General features: G+C 36.5%; 1 protein-coding gene across 2 annotated transcripts in view; it reads right to left on the minus strand.

Annotated features, from left to right (window-relative positions):
* Positions 1–13,871, minus strand: part of GSK3B (glycogen synthase kinase 3 beta) — a 273,914-nt gene that overhangs the window by 119,408 nt on the left and 140,635 nt on the right. For both annotated transcript variants that reach the window (XM_019024078.4, XM_031009212.3), the window contains exon 3: positions 6,012–6,095. In XM_019024078.4, coding sequence (XP_018879623.1) covers positions 6,012–6,095 — 84 coding nt within the window. The remainder of the gene's footprint in view (positions 1–6,011; positions 6,096–13,871) is intronic.

The raw sequence follows: 13,871 nt of genomic DNA on the forward strand, positions 1-13,871 counted from the left end.
TGGCCTCCCAAAAGTGCTGGGATTACAGGCGTAAGCCACCTTGACTGGCCTAATACTACTATTAATATTATAATCTCCCCTTGTTTGATAATTTACTAAGATATTTTTTAATGTTCTCTTTCTAGCACACTGCTTCTGGAGGAATGTACGTTCTATGCTAAACACTATAGCATACTATACAGACTCTGGAATCAGACTACTTGGAGCTGACGCCCAACATTGCCATTTAGTAGTTGTATGGTAACTTACTTAACGGCTGTTGTATCAGTTTCTTCTATAAAATAGTGCTTCTATAAAATAGTACCCATTCTTTAATTGGTTGCTATGAGGTTTAAGTGAGTTATAAAATATGTAAACAGCTCAGGACAATGTTTGACATATAAAAAGCACAATATATATTTGCTATTAATAAACACAATAATAGGTAAAATAGTAAATTAATGTTTATTAAGTGTTAATTTATATGCCAGGTACTATAATGAGCACGTGATAACCTTATTACATTTGTTCCTTACAAAACCCCTACTGTGCAGATGGCGGGGAGGAGGCTTATAAAAGTAAATATCTTGCCTAGAGTCATACTACTATCAAGTGGCAGAAATGGAATGCAAACTCAAATATTTCTAGCTACAAAGCCAGTGCTCTTTACTTTTCAGAATGAATCCTTGGCATATATGTCACCCCTACCCTTTCCTCTCCAGAGCTAGTGGCAGACCAGCAAAATTAAGCACAGCATTCTGCTCCCTGATCCCAGATGCAGTGGTACAATCCTCCCCTTCTGGATACAGGCCCCCATTACTATCAATAGAACAAAGGTGGCATGAGAAATAAAATCAACTGTCATCTTTGTTATTTGAACAGTCTCTCACAAAGTAGAAGGCAGAGGTTTTTCACTTTATTATTAAAGTAATCTATGAACCACAAGGAAAAAAACTTTTAAATGAAAAGTTACTTAGAGAAGTTTTTCTTACAGAAAACTATTAATTGATTGAAATAAAATTTAAGGATCTTGTGAAGACATAACACAGTTTTTATTTTTATTTTTTATTTTTTGAGACGGAGTTTCACTGTTGTTGCCCAGGCTGGAGTACAATGGGGCAATCTCGGCTCACTGCAACCTCCGCCTCCTGGGTTCAAGCGATTCTCCTGCCTCAGCCTCTCGAGTAGCTGGGATTACAGGCACCCGCCACCACACCCAGATAATTTTTTGTATTTTTAGTAGAGATGGGGTTTCACTACGTTGGCCAAGCTGGTCTCGATTCACCCGCCACGGCCTCCCAAAATGCTGGGATTACAGGCGTGAGCCACCACACCCAGCTCATAACATTTTTATCATATGATCTTCAGAGTCCTAGAGTTCTTTGGGGTAAGCTATAACTCAGAAAAGGCAAAATCATCTGATCCCACACCTTAGCTTCAACGAGGGCAACTCTGCTTTTCATATGTTCTATCAGAGGTCTTCAGAAAATTTCATTGGGGATGTAGAAAGTTTCTACTGCCAAATATTAAAAAAAAGAGAAAGACTATTCTGTAAGATAGTTGCAACTCACAAAACTATAAGCCCAGGGTTTCAAAACACTCAAATATCTCATTTTTCTCTAATGGGAAGGTAAGAGAGGAGGTACTACTTACTCTAAACTAAATCATAGTTAGTTACTACTGGGTAACATAGAGTATATGAATTGACTACATGATGCTCTAGTTACTATAGCAAACATTAATAATTCCAACCAGAAAACTAAGGCTAATTAGTACACATCTCTAATCTCTGTCCTGACTTAATTCCTCTTTCTTCTAGTTACATTGGCTACCCCTTTCCCCTGTTACAGGATAAAAGCTGATTATCCACTATCCCTAAAGAAAGTCTTTAAAATGCAAAAGGCAGAATACAATAAAAAGAAGGTTACCAAAACAGACATACCATTCAGTCAAACTGTGGTCAATGAAATGTAAAACATGCCTGTTATTACAGAAATCCTACTTTAATTCTCCCAGAGCTGCAAAAGTACTTACAGACAGAAATTACGACAAGGCCACAGGGTAGCTTAGCTACAATTCTAAAATTAAAAATAACAATGTGGGAATAGATAAAATATTATATAGTACAATAATGGAATATTAGATAACCAAAATACCTATACATATTATGAGGCAAGAGAAAAAAATCTTTATGAGATCATAAATAATTATGCATACACCTATATAAACATGTACGTATGGAATAAGATACACAGAACTGAAGTCAAAGGTCAGGACAGTAGTAGTGAATAATTTAGTTGTTTTCCTTAACATTTTCCAAAAAGGGAGTAATAGAGGCCCAGACAGAAGAGACACTAAGAGAGACAACGAAGAAGATTTAAGACAGATGAGAACCCATATACAGATTTAGAAGCAATCAGAAAGAGAGTGGGATGGGTAAAATCCCATTGAAAGACGGGTATAGAAACCCAGAGAAAGAGGTTGATGGAGACCCATAAAAAGGAAATAAGAGAGGGAGAGAGACAGAGAGAAAAAGGGTGTGGGGGAGAAGAGAGACACAAGAAAGAAAGAGACAGAGAAAAGAGAAAGAGTTATATGGAGGGAAAAGAAATCCAAAAAGAGGGGGTGACACAGACCAAGAGAGGGGGACAAAAGCCCAGAAACAGAAAGATAGAGACCTGGAGCCTACAGTGAAAGGTTGAGGAATCCAGAAAGGTGAAGAGAGACTAAAGACAAAGGAGAAAAAAGGGCTAGAGAAAGAGACTGATAGAAAAAAGAGAGGGAAAGAAAGTCAGAGATGTTATAGAGAATGAGAGAATTTTTTTAAATTCCCAAATACATTTTAAGTCATCTATTCTAGAACCTAACCAAGCCTTTAATCTCTCTAATCCTGAAACAATGAGTTATTCTTTCTCATCTTCACAATGTCCTCAACTAATCTCCCTAATTGCCTCCTCAAACTTCCTGTAGGCTCATGTTCTTATCACTGATCTCCCTCCCATAACATTCTCTCAAAAACCTCAAAAAGAAAATTTCTAATAACCTCAATCTCTTCATGGAGGGTTCTTTTTACTGTCTTACCCTAGAGAAAACCTGGATCTCACCTAAACGTCAAAAGAAACCTCAAAAAGAAAACTGAAACCTCAAGAAGAAAATTTCTAATGACCTCAATTTCTTCATGCAGGGTTCTTTTTACCGTTTTGCGCTAGAGAAAACCTGAATCTCACCTAAAGGCACTGGTTTCCTTGCAGTTCTTTCAAATGAAGACTGGTCACCTCCTGACAAATTCTAGAAATGGAAGGCAATAAATATTGCCAAACCGCTGATTTTTCACTGTCCTGGCCTCAAACAGCACTCCATGTCTCCTCCCCACCAAGCTCCACATGGCTACACACCCTCTTTATCCTACTTTGTCAATGTCACTTCTCCACCTAGAGCCACCACCACCATCTACGAAGTCACACATCTATCTGTCTACTGGGCATCTCTACTTGCATGTGTCATAAGCATCTCAAATGATTAATTTATTATTTCCTCCTCCAAAACTCTTCTCATATATAATATACATAAGCAATACATAATGCTTCTGCTAGAAAAATGCCTACCAAATATAGGACTACCACATTCCAAGATAAATCATCTTCAAGGATTTGCAAGAATTTCACAGACATTTAGGTTCCTTTCTAAACAGCAGTGGATACTCTCAGTAACCTATTCCAAGAAAGTCAGAACTGAAAATAACTAACCTGAGCACTCAACCCTAGAAAAGAATCCATCTTCTCCTATGGGAAGAAATAGTTTACTACTTGGTCTCCTGAAGGATATCTTAGTCCTGCCAGAACAATTCAGAAGTGGAGATCATGAATGGGGCAAAAAGAAATTATCTCTTTGGTGGCTGGGAGATTACGGGAAGTCTTGAACCTATGTATTTCTGCACATCTTAGAAAAATTTCCTTTTATTGACAAAGAAGGACCATTATTTTCAGCAATATATCACAACTTTTCTTCTCTTCTTCCTTTTTGTTTTTAATGAAGCTATCCCAAAATTAGGAGGTATCTTTTTTTAAAAAAATTTTTGGAAAATTTACAAAGCTCAAGAGAAAGTTCTGACATAAAGAAAATATTAGGTCTATTACTTTTTATAATAGAGGTTAATCTCTGTTAATGACTTCTAATTGCTCTTTATCTGTAAGAACCTTTAAGATAAGTAAGAAACTGAGAACAGCAGCAGAGAGGAAATTATCCTCTGGGGCATACAGATAAGAGGCAGTCAGCTGTCACCCCCAATGCAGGATTAAGTCAGGGCAAGAGCTGACTATGACAGGAGCTTTCCACCAAACCAAAACCAGACAAGTAAGCCATCAGGTGCCTTGCATTCAAACGGTTTGATAGTCTTTCTTTTCTGCTCTTCAACTTCTTAAGAGTTAAATGAGTTAATATTTATAAAGCATTAAAACAGTGCCTAGCATATAAGGAATGCTATATACAGTAAAGTAAGTAATCAAAGAGAAAATGTTTAAGAACTCTGGGAGGAGGCCTTTTTTCAAATGAATCTATTGTAATCCAGCAGTTTATGGAACAAATAATTCTTACCCAGGAGTATCATGATGTATCTAGTAACAACAACAACAACAACAACAAAATGAAGATGCAAAATTTCATTACAAAGAGTGTACTTGTGAACCTAACAGAGGCTGTACAATTTTACTTAGGAAGAGACAGAAAAAAGCAAACACATGCCAAAACAGATCAGAATAAAGATAATAACAGGCCATTTGGTAGGTTTTAAAAAGCTCTAATACTTATGAGGGTTCACAATCCCTAGTAAACCAGAGGTATCATTTAAACTGAAAAAAAAAAAAGCAACTGAAAAGCAAGTGTCAATAAAGGGCCCATTTGCTAACTATAGTTGTTAAAACGTATTGGTTGTAATATATGTGTATATACACAATTATATGACTGTAGGTATTTATATCAAAATTCGGGCTTAATACATTGACATCTTCCTATATAATAGGCACTGTAATGAAAAAAGACTTTCTATGGAAATAATCTAAATAAAGTTTAATAGAAAATGTTGTCAGGCCATATTTGCTATAAAAAAAAAGCTTAACAGAAAATGGCTAAAAACTGTTATACTAAAAAACAGTTACATAAAGTAACAAGAACACTGAGCTAGGAATCAAGTATTATGGATCTAAGAACATTAGATATTATATGCATGAAATCTGAAGTCCAAAATACCAACTGAAGTTATCCAAAGTCATATTTATTTAGCCAAAAGAATCAAGTGATTTGTTACCTGCCCTGCGTATGCACTCCAAACCAGTGAAAAGAAAGAAAGGATAGCGACAGGCAGAAAAATAAAGACACCAAGGAAAAACAGAAGAAATTTATTTTCTTTGCTCCAACTTCATTGATTATTGTGTCTTCTGAAGAGAAAGAGGTTGGGAGGAGTTATTAACAGCACAAAGTCTTCTTTATCCTTTGGTTTCGCAGAATTCAATGTGGTCAGACATAGGGATCACTTAAAGTAAGCTCTGCAATATTACATCTTTTCCAACTTTTTCACTGGCCAAGGATGGCTCAACTTGCTTCCAAATGTTTAACTCTCATTCTGTTCCTATCAGTCCTCTTGCTACCTCTTTACCTCTTATCAACTTCACTTAACAAAATGACTTAATTTTCCTCCCTGCAATAAATAGGTAAACTATCAGAGGGCTGCGTAAGCACATAAGGAACATAGATGTCTTTTAAAAAAAAAAAAAGTATATAGATTTTCTTGAGAAGTGAAGACATACTTTAACAAAGAAGAAAATTCTTAAAAGTGCATTCCCTTTATCTTACTAATGCTTTCCTGATATAACTAATGATATTCAATGACCATACCTTAGGCTGAGTATTGCTGGGGCAAGAGTTTCGGAATTTTTCCATTCCATTAGCAAAACTGTCTATGAGCGGTGGGGAGATTAATTTCTAGAAAAATAACAAATTTATCACAATATTCAGTACACACTTTGTGTCAAACCTACCTTCTCACCACTGGAGTAGAAGAAATAACGCAATCTGACTATGTTACAGTGATCTAGCTTTCTCATGATCTGGAGCTCTCGATTCTGAAAAGGAAACACATAAAAACATATTTTTAAAGGATAACAGCTATTCATCATATTGAACAAGATGCTTCTGAAATAACATTAAGCACTAAAATTAGCAGGCTATAGATATGCTACTAAAAAGTGTGATCTGTAGACTGGTTCTGATCTGCAAAATATTTGTTACTAGTCCATGAACTATCTGTTACTGCTCTCCAATAAGACAAATACAGAAATTGAGAGTGTTTAGAGCTTTCATAACAATGAGAGAATTGATATCTAAGAATATGGTAATAAGAATTAGGATCCATATTTTATATTTTTAAAAATTTCATCTTTCTAGCAATTCATTTGTATATTTCACAAAAATAACAGTCTCCCACGAATTCAAAACTGTAAGAACTGTTACTTTACCACAAATAGCTTGACCTTATTGTTTTCTAAGATGCAGTGAAAAAAAAAAAAACAACTGAGCATCAACTCCATGAAAAGAGCTCAGTTGCTAAGTTTTAGAAAAAGTGAATGCAGAGCGAAACTCCATCTCAAAAAAAAAAAAAGAAAGAAAAGAAAAGAAATTATACAGTCCTGATAGATTTGTAGACCACACAAAACTATTTTCCCTTTGGGAAGTTTCAAAGTTATGTTTATTCTTCAAAAAAAGAAATCACTAAATAATATGATGATTTCTTAATACCACAGACTTCGCAGCAGTAAATCTGACTAGACTGTACATTAACAAAGAGGTTATTATAGTCCAACAATATACTTGACTGTCAGAAATCCACTTAATGAAGGACAAATTACATAACACACAGAAGCAATACCAAAATGCCAGCTTTCTAGACAAAAAAATAAAGCTTTAGTTAAAGTAATGATTTAGAAGAGCTAGAAAACATAAAGTATACACCTGAGAATCTGGAAAGGAAATGGTATTACGGTCAGAAAAGAGGCCAAGAAGGATGGGGATGAGGATGCGTTGGGACCAAAGAACCAGATAAAGATAGCTATCCTAGAATAGGAAGGGTAGGATGGCTTCTAGTTCTTAGAAGACGAGAGCAGAAGTGAATGTTCCTTTAAACTGACCTTTCGGAGTTGGGCTTATGTGTACAATGGTATTTAAAATCCTTTTATAAGATATCAATCTTTCATTCCATTACTTGTTAGTAAAAGTAACGGAAACAGAAAGTCAGAAAGTAAACAGAAAATAAGTCAGAAAGTACAGTACAATTACTTTAACAAATAACTGACAAAAGACTCTTAAGTGTTGACTAGTACAGAGAGAGGAACACAGAAAACTACCAAATTCAAAATTGTGTCCATTTCCATTCCAAATTGAAGCTATTTCTGGAAGTATTTCTATACTTTGTTTGTTTGTTTGAGACAGAGTTTCACTCTTGTTACCCAGGCTGGAGTGCAATGGCGTGATCTCGGCTCATTGCAACCTTTGCCTCCCGGGTTCAAGCGATTCTCCTGCCTCAGCCTCCTGAGTAGCTGGGATTACAGGCGCCTGCCACCACGCCCAGCTAATTATTTTAATATTTTTAGTAAAGACAGGGTTTCACCATGTTGGCCAGGCTGGTCTCGAACTCCTGACCTCAGACAATCCACCTGCCTCAGCCTCCCAAAGTGCTGGGATTACAGGCATGAGCCACAGCACCCAGCCTCTATACTTTGTTAATTCACATTTAGGTAGCTGGCTTTGAGGGAGAACTGCTAGTAAATCAATACTCATTCCTCTCATAACATACAGCTATTAAGACTGATTTTTTTTAACATAGCCAACTATGTTAAAATAAGTTATTTATTTTTCCAGACTCACTAACCAAGGTAACAGAGTATTAAATTCCCAGATAACAGAAGTTGATAAGATTGTGCATAATACTTTTGATCAAAAAGAATGCATAAGTGAAGCAAGAACAAGGATCTAAGTATTCATCTACATTTACTCTTCCTATTGTGTTGCTTTAAAAATGTCTTATTTTAGATAAGGAAGTTAGAGAAAATCTCATGAAACAGGTAAGATATGAACACAAGCCTGAATGATATGAAGGTAAGAACCATGTGAAGATCTGAGGAAACAGCACTGTGGTTATACGGAACTGCAAATGTAAAAACCTAGTAGTGGTGGGCTTGTCATATTCAAGAAATAGCCAGAAAGATAATATGGCTGCATCATTCTGAGTAAGGAGAGAAAGGTGGGAGTTAAGTTCAGAGAGATAGGAGTTATGTTCAGAGGTAGGCAGGCACAAGATCATATAAACCTTCATCAAACATGGTAAGAAACTGAATTTCACTCTAAATGTAAAGGGAAGCTAATGGAGGTTTTGACCAGGAAAGTGATACAATCAGATTTACCTTTCAGAAAAGCATTCTATCATTTGAACCCAGGAGGTGGAGGCTGCAGTGAGCTGTGATCACGCCACAGCACTGGGCAACAGAGCAAGACTCCATCTCAAAAAAAAAAAAAAGGCATTCTAAAAATTTAAGAGAATAGAAAAAAACAAGCAATGGGGAAAGGATTCCCTATTTAATAAATGGTGCTGGGAAAACTGGCTAGCCATATGTAGAAAGTTGAAACTGGATCCCTTCCTTACACCTTATACAAAAATCAATTCAAGATGGATTAAAGATTTAAACGTTAGACCTAAAACCATAAAAACCCTAGAAGAAAACCTAGGCATTACCATTCAGGACATAGGCATGGGCAAGGACTTCATGTCCAAAACACCAAAAGCAATGGCAACAAAAGACAAAATTGACAAATGGGATCTAATTAAACTAAAGAGCTTCTGCACAGCAAAAGAAACTACCATCAGAGTGAACAGGCAACCTACAACATGGGAGAAAATTTTCGCAACCTACTCATCTGACAAAGGGCTAATATCCAGAATCTACAATGAACTCAAACAAATTTACAAGAAAAAAACAAACAACCCCATCAAAAAGTGGGCGAAGGACATGAACAGACACTTCTCAAAAGAAGACATTTATGCAGCCAAAAAACACATGAAAAAATGCTCATCATCACTGGCCATCAGAGAAATGCAAATCAAAACCACTATGAGATATCATCTCACACCAGTTAGAATGGCAATCATTAAAAAGTCAGGAAACAACAGGTGCTGGAGAGGATGTGGAGAAATAGGAACACTTTTACACTGTTGGTGGGACTGTAAACTAGTTCAATCATTGTGGAAGTCAGTGTGGCGATTCCTCAGGGATCTAGAACTAGAAATACCATTTGACCCAGCCATCCCATTACTGGGTATATACCCAAAGGACTATAAATCATGCTGCTATAAAGACACATGCACACGTATGTTTATTGCGGCATTATTCACAATAGCAAAGACTTGGAACCAACCCAAATGTCCAACAATGATAGACTGGATTAAGAAAATGTGGCACATATACACCATGGAATACTATGCAGCCATAAAAAATGATGAGTTCATGTCCTTTGTAGGGACATGGATGAAATTGGAAACCATCATTCTCAGTAAACTATCACAAGAACAAAAAACCAAACACCGCATGTTCTCACTCATAGGTGGGAATTGAACAATGAGATCACATGGACACAGGAAGGGGAATATCACACTCTGGGGACTGTTGTGGGGTGGGGGGAGGGGGGAGGGATAGCATTGGGAGATATACCTAATGCTAGATGACGAGTTGGTGGGTGCAGCGCACCAGAATGGCACATGTATGTATACATATGTAACTAACCTGCACAATGTGCACATGTACCCTAAAACTTAAAGTATAATAAAAAAAAATTTAAGAGAATAAATTTGAAGGAAAAAGTAGATCAAGAGTTCTGTTTTTTATCTATTAAGTTTTTTTAACCTATTAAGTTTTTATCTATTAAGTTTGAAATCCTTATTAGACATTCACGTGAGGTCAGGGTAGAAGCTAAAGCTGGAAAAATGCATTTGGGAGTCATCTAGATAAAGAAGATTTAAAGCAAGGGTACCTAATGATATCACCTAAGGAAGAAGTTCATACAGAAAAAAAATTCATGAAATGAAAAATAGAGGACAGAGTGGAGTAGTTAATAAAGCAGGAAGAAAAATAAGAAAGAATGTTATCTTAGAAGCCATGTTAAAAAATTTTTAGAAAAACTGAGTGATGATATATGTCAAAAGCTACTGAAAGATGCATTAAGTAAAGCAAGTATAAGGACCTAAATATTTATCTATGTTTACTCTTCTGTTCCTATTGTGTTACTTTAGAAATATCTACATTTTACATAAGGAAGCCGGAGAAAACCTTATGAAGGAGGTTAAGATATGAACATCAACCTGGATGATATAAAGGTAAGAACCATGTGAAGATCTAGGAAAGATGGTTACAGGGAACTGCAAATGTAAAAACTCAGTGGTGGGCTTGGCATATTCAAGAAACAGGCAGAAGGATAATGGCTAGGTAAACACAGGAAAATGACAATTGCTATGACAAATGCAAGATGTTGGTGACTCTTACAAGAATGGTTTCAGTAGAACAATGGTGAAAAAAACTGACTAGATTGAATTAAAGTGGGTGTAGGGGACACAGGGTCCTAAGGGGTTAGAAAGTTTGAGGAGAGATTTCCAGGTACAGCAGAATGATGACAGTGGCAAATCTACTCCCCCACAATACTTATAAAACTGAAGTACACTGAAGAAAACAATCACTTCAGGGCTCTGGAAACTGAGCAAAGGCAACAACAAATTGAGAAGCATTTATTCTTGAAAAGCTGCTAGATATGACAGAACAGTAGAGGAAAATGGCCTTCTTTGCCAAGGGATGCTACCATCCCCCTACAACCACCCAACTCAATCAGTGAGGCCGTTTTCCCAGGGCAGTGTTGGCAGTGAAAACCAGAGGGCTATGGTCATTTAGGATAGAGAGCAAAAACCCATGCCTAGTAGCACTGGCAATAAAAATAGCAAATTTGGAAGGATAGAAAGGGGAAAGGCCCACAGCTCTGCTAAAATGAGAATGTAGTCCCAGTTGGAGAAAATGACAGACTAGAAGGACACCCAGAAATGTAATAGGGATACTGGAAATGAGAGAGGCACAGAGGGCCTAAATTAGCTCCCCACACATAACTGTCTGACAGGCAGGCAGTGCACATATGGGGGCGGAGGGAGGCTCAACAGAGCCCCGGAGAAAGTAAAAGCCAAGGCTAATGTGAAAAATGTCAGAATTTTGAATATACTTCCCAACTCACATATAGGATCATCAAAAAATGCTGAAAGTGGCTGGGTGCAGTGGCTCACGCCTGTAATCCCACCACTTTGGGAGGTTCAGGCGGGCAGATCACCTGAGATCAGGAGTTCAAGACCAGCCTGACCAACATGGTGAAACCCAGTCTCTACTAAAAATACAAAATTAGCCGGGCTTGGTGGCGCATGCCTGTAATCTCAGATACTCAGGGGGCTGAAGCAGGAGAACTGCTTGAACCCAGGAGGTGGAGCCTACAGTAAGCTGAGATCATGCCAGTGCACTCCAGCCTGGAAAACAAGCCAGAATCTGTCTCAAAAAAATTCAGAACCTAGCATTGCTACAATATATTATATAATATGTTCAATGGAAAAAAAATTGTGAGACATGCAAACTACAGGAAAAGTTGACCTATAATCAGGTTAAAAAAAAGCAGGCAACAGAAATTAACTCCTGGTGGGCAAAGCTGTTGGATTTAGCAGATAAAGAATACAAAGCAGCTATTATAATTTATAATTAAGTTCAAAAAATTAAGGGAAACCATATTTTAAAAATTAAAGAAAAATGACAATTGCACAACACAGAGAATCTCAATAAAGAAATGCTAACTTTTAAAACATGAGAATTAACTAGAGTTGAAACACATTATAACAAAAATGAGATTCACTATGTCAAGAAAATATTTGAGATGGCATTAAAAAAAAACCCAGTGAACTTGAAGAAATAGAGATTGTCCAAAAGAAAGAACAAAGAGGGAAAAAATACTGCAGAAAAATAAACAGAGCCTCAGAGACCTCTGGGATAACATCACACATATCAACATGTGTAAAAGCAGAACTGGAAAAAGAGAAAGGAGAAAAAAATGTTAGAAGAAATAATGGCTGAACATTCCCCAAATTTGCTGAAAACCACTAATCTATCAAACCATGAAGATCAATGAACCGGCCAGGCACGGTGGCTCATGTCTATAATCCCAGCACTTTGGGAGGCCGAGGCAGGTGGATTACCTGAGGTCAGGAGTTCAAGACCAGCCTGGCCAACATGGTGAAACCCCGTCTCTACTAAAAATACAAAAATTAGCCGGGTGTGGTGGCACACCCCTGTAATCCCAGCGACTCGGGAGGCGGAGGCAGGAGAGTTGCTTGAGCCCGGGAGGCAGAGGTTGCAGTGAGTCGAGATCGTGCCACCGCACTCCAGCCTGGCTGACAGAGAGAGACTCTGTCTCAAAAAAAAAAAAAAAGAAAGAAAGAAAAGAAAAAAAAAATTATCAATGAACCCAAAATATGATAAACACAGGGATCAACATCTAAGCATTTCACATTTAAACAGTTTGAAGCCACCAAAAAAAAACATGAGAGAAGCAACAGAGAAATCACTCATCACATACATGGGAAAAACAATACAATTAATAGCTGACTAATCATCAGGAAAAAACGGAAGCTAGAAGGCAGTAACAAAAAATAAAAAACAAATATCAACTAAGAATTCTATTTACTGCAAAAGTATTCTTCAAACAAGAAAGGAAGAATAAAGACATCCTCAAACTTAAAAAAAAAGATGGAGAATAAGTTGAAATACTTGAACAAGTACCTTGAGCTAAAAGGAAATGACACCACATGTTAACTGGAATTCACAAAAACAAGTGAGGACCACCAGATATATTAAATATAAATGAGAAAATATAAAAGACTATAAATACATTTTTATTTCCTCTTAATTTCATTAAAAGATAGAATATGATAACAGTTGGGTTTATAATGTAAATAAATGTAATATATAAGGCAATAACAGCAAAAAGGAGGGGGAGAAAACAGTTATAATGGAGCAAAAGTGCTATATTTTACAGAAATTAGGTCAGTATTAACCTAAAGTTAATGGTGATAAATTGGAATGTAAATTGTAATTCTTAGAGCAACCACTAAGAAAATAATTTTTTAATGTTAAAAATCAACAGCAGACTTAAGACGATACACTAAAAAATATTTGTTCAACACAAAAGAAGATAGTAACGAAGAATGGAAGAACAAATATAACATGCGAGATATAGAAAACAAAGAGCAAAATGGCACATGTAATTCCAGCTACATCACACACTACATAAAATGTGAAAGAGCTAAGCATACAATCAAAAGCCTATATAAAAAGAAAGCTGCAACTATAATCTATCTATCCCTAGGAATTAATACTTTAGATTCAAAGACACAAACAACTTAAAAGTAAAAGGATGAAAAATGATATACAATACAAACAGTAACCAAGAGAGATGGAGTGGCACATGTTGGCAGAGACAGACAGAGAGAGAGACCCATTGCCTACAAGATAAAGTCTAAATCACTTTATAATCTGGCCTCTCCTTTTCAGTTTAGTCTTCCACTCATGACCAATGTGAATTCTATATTATCGCTAGATCCTACTTCTCACTCTACCTGAATATATTGTTTCATTCCCAATTCTAAACCAATTATATTCCCAATTCTATTACATTTACCATCACATTACCATCAGTGGAATGTGTTGACTCTCTCTCCAACCTACACACATTCTAAGCCCATCCTTTAAGTTCCTATTTAACTTTTACCTTCTTAACGA

Source organism: Gorilla gorilla, chromosome 2 (assembly GCF_029281585.2).
Source record: "Gorilla gorilla gorilla isolate KB3781 chromosome 2, NHGRI_mGorGor1-v2.1_pri, whole genome shotgun sequence".
Taxonomy (NCBI): Eukaryota; Metazoa; Chordata; class Mammalia; order Primates; family Hominidae; genus Gorilla; species Gorilla gorilla.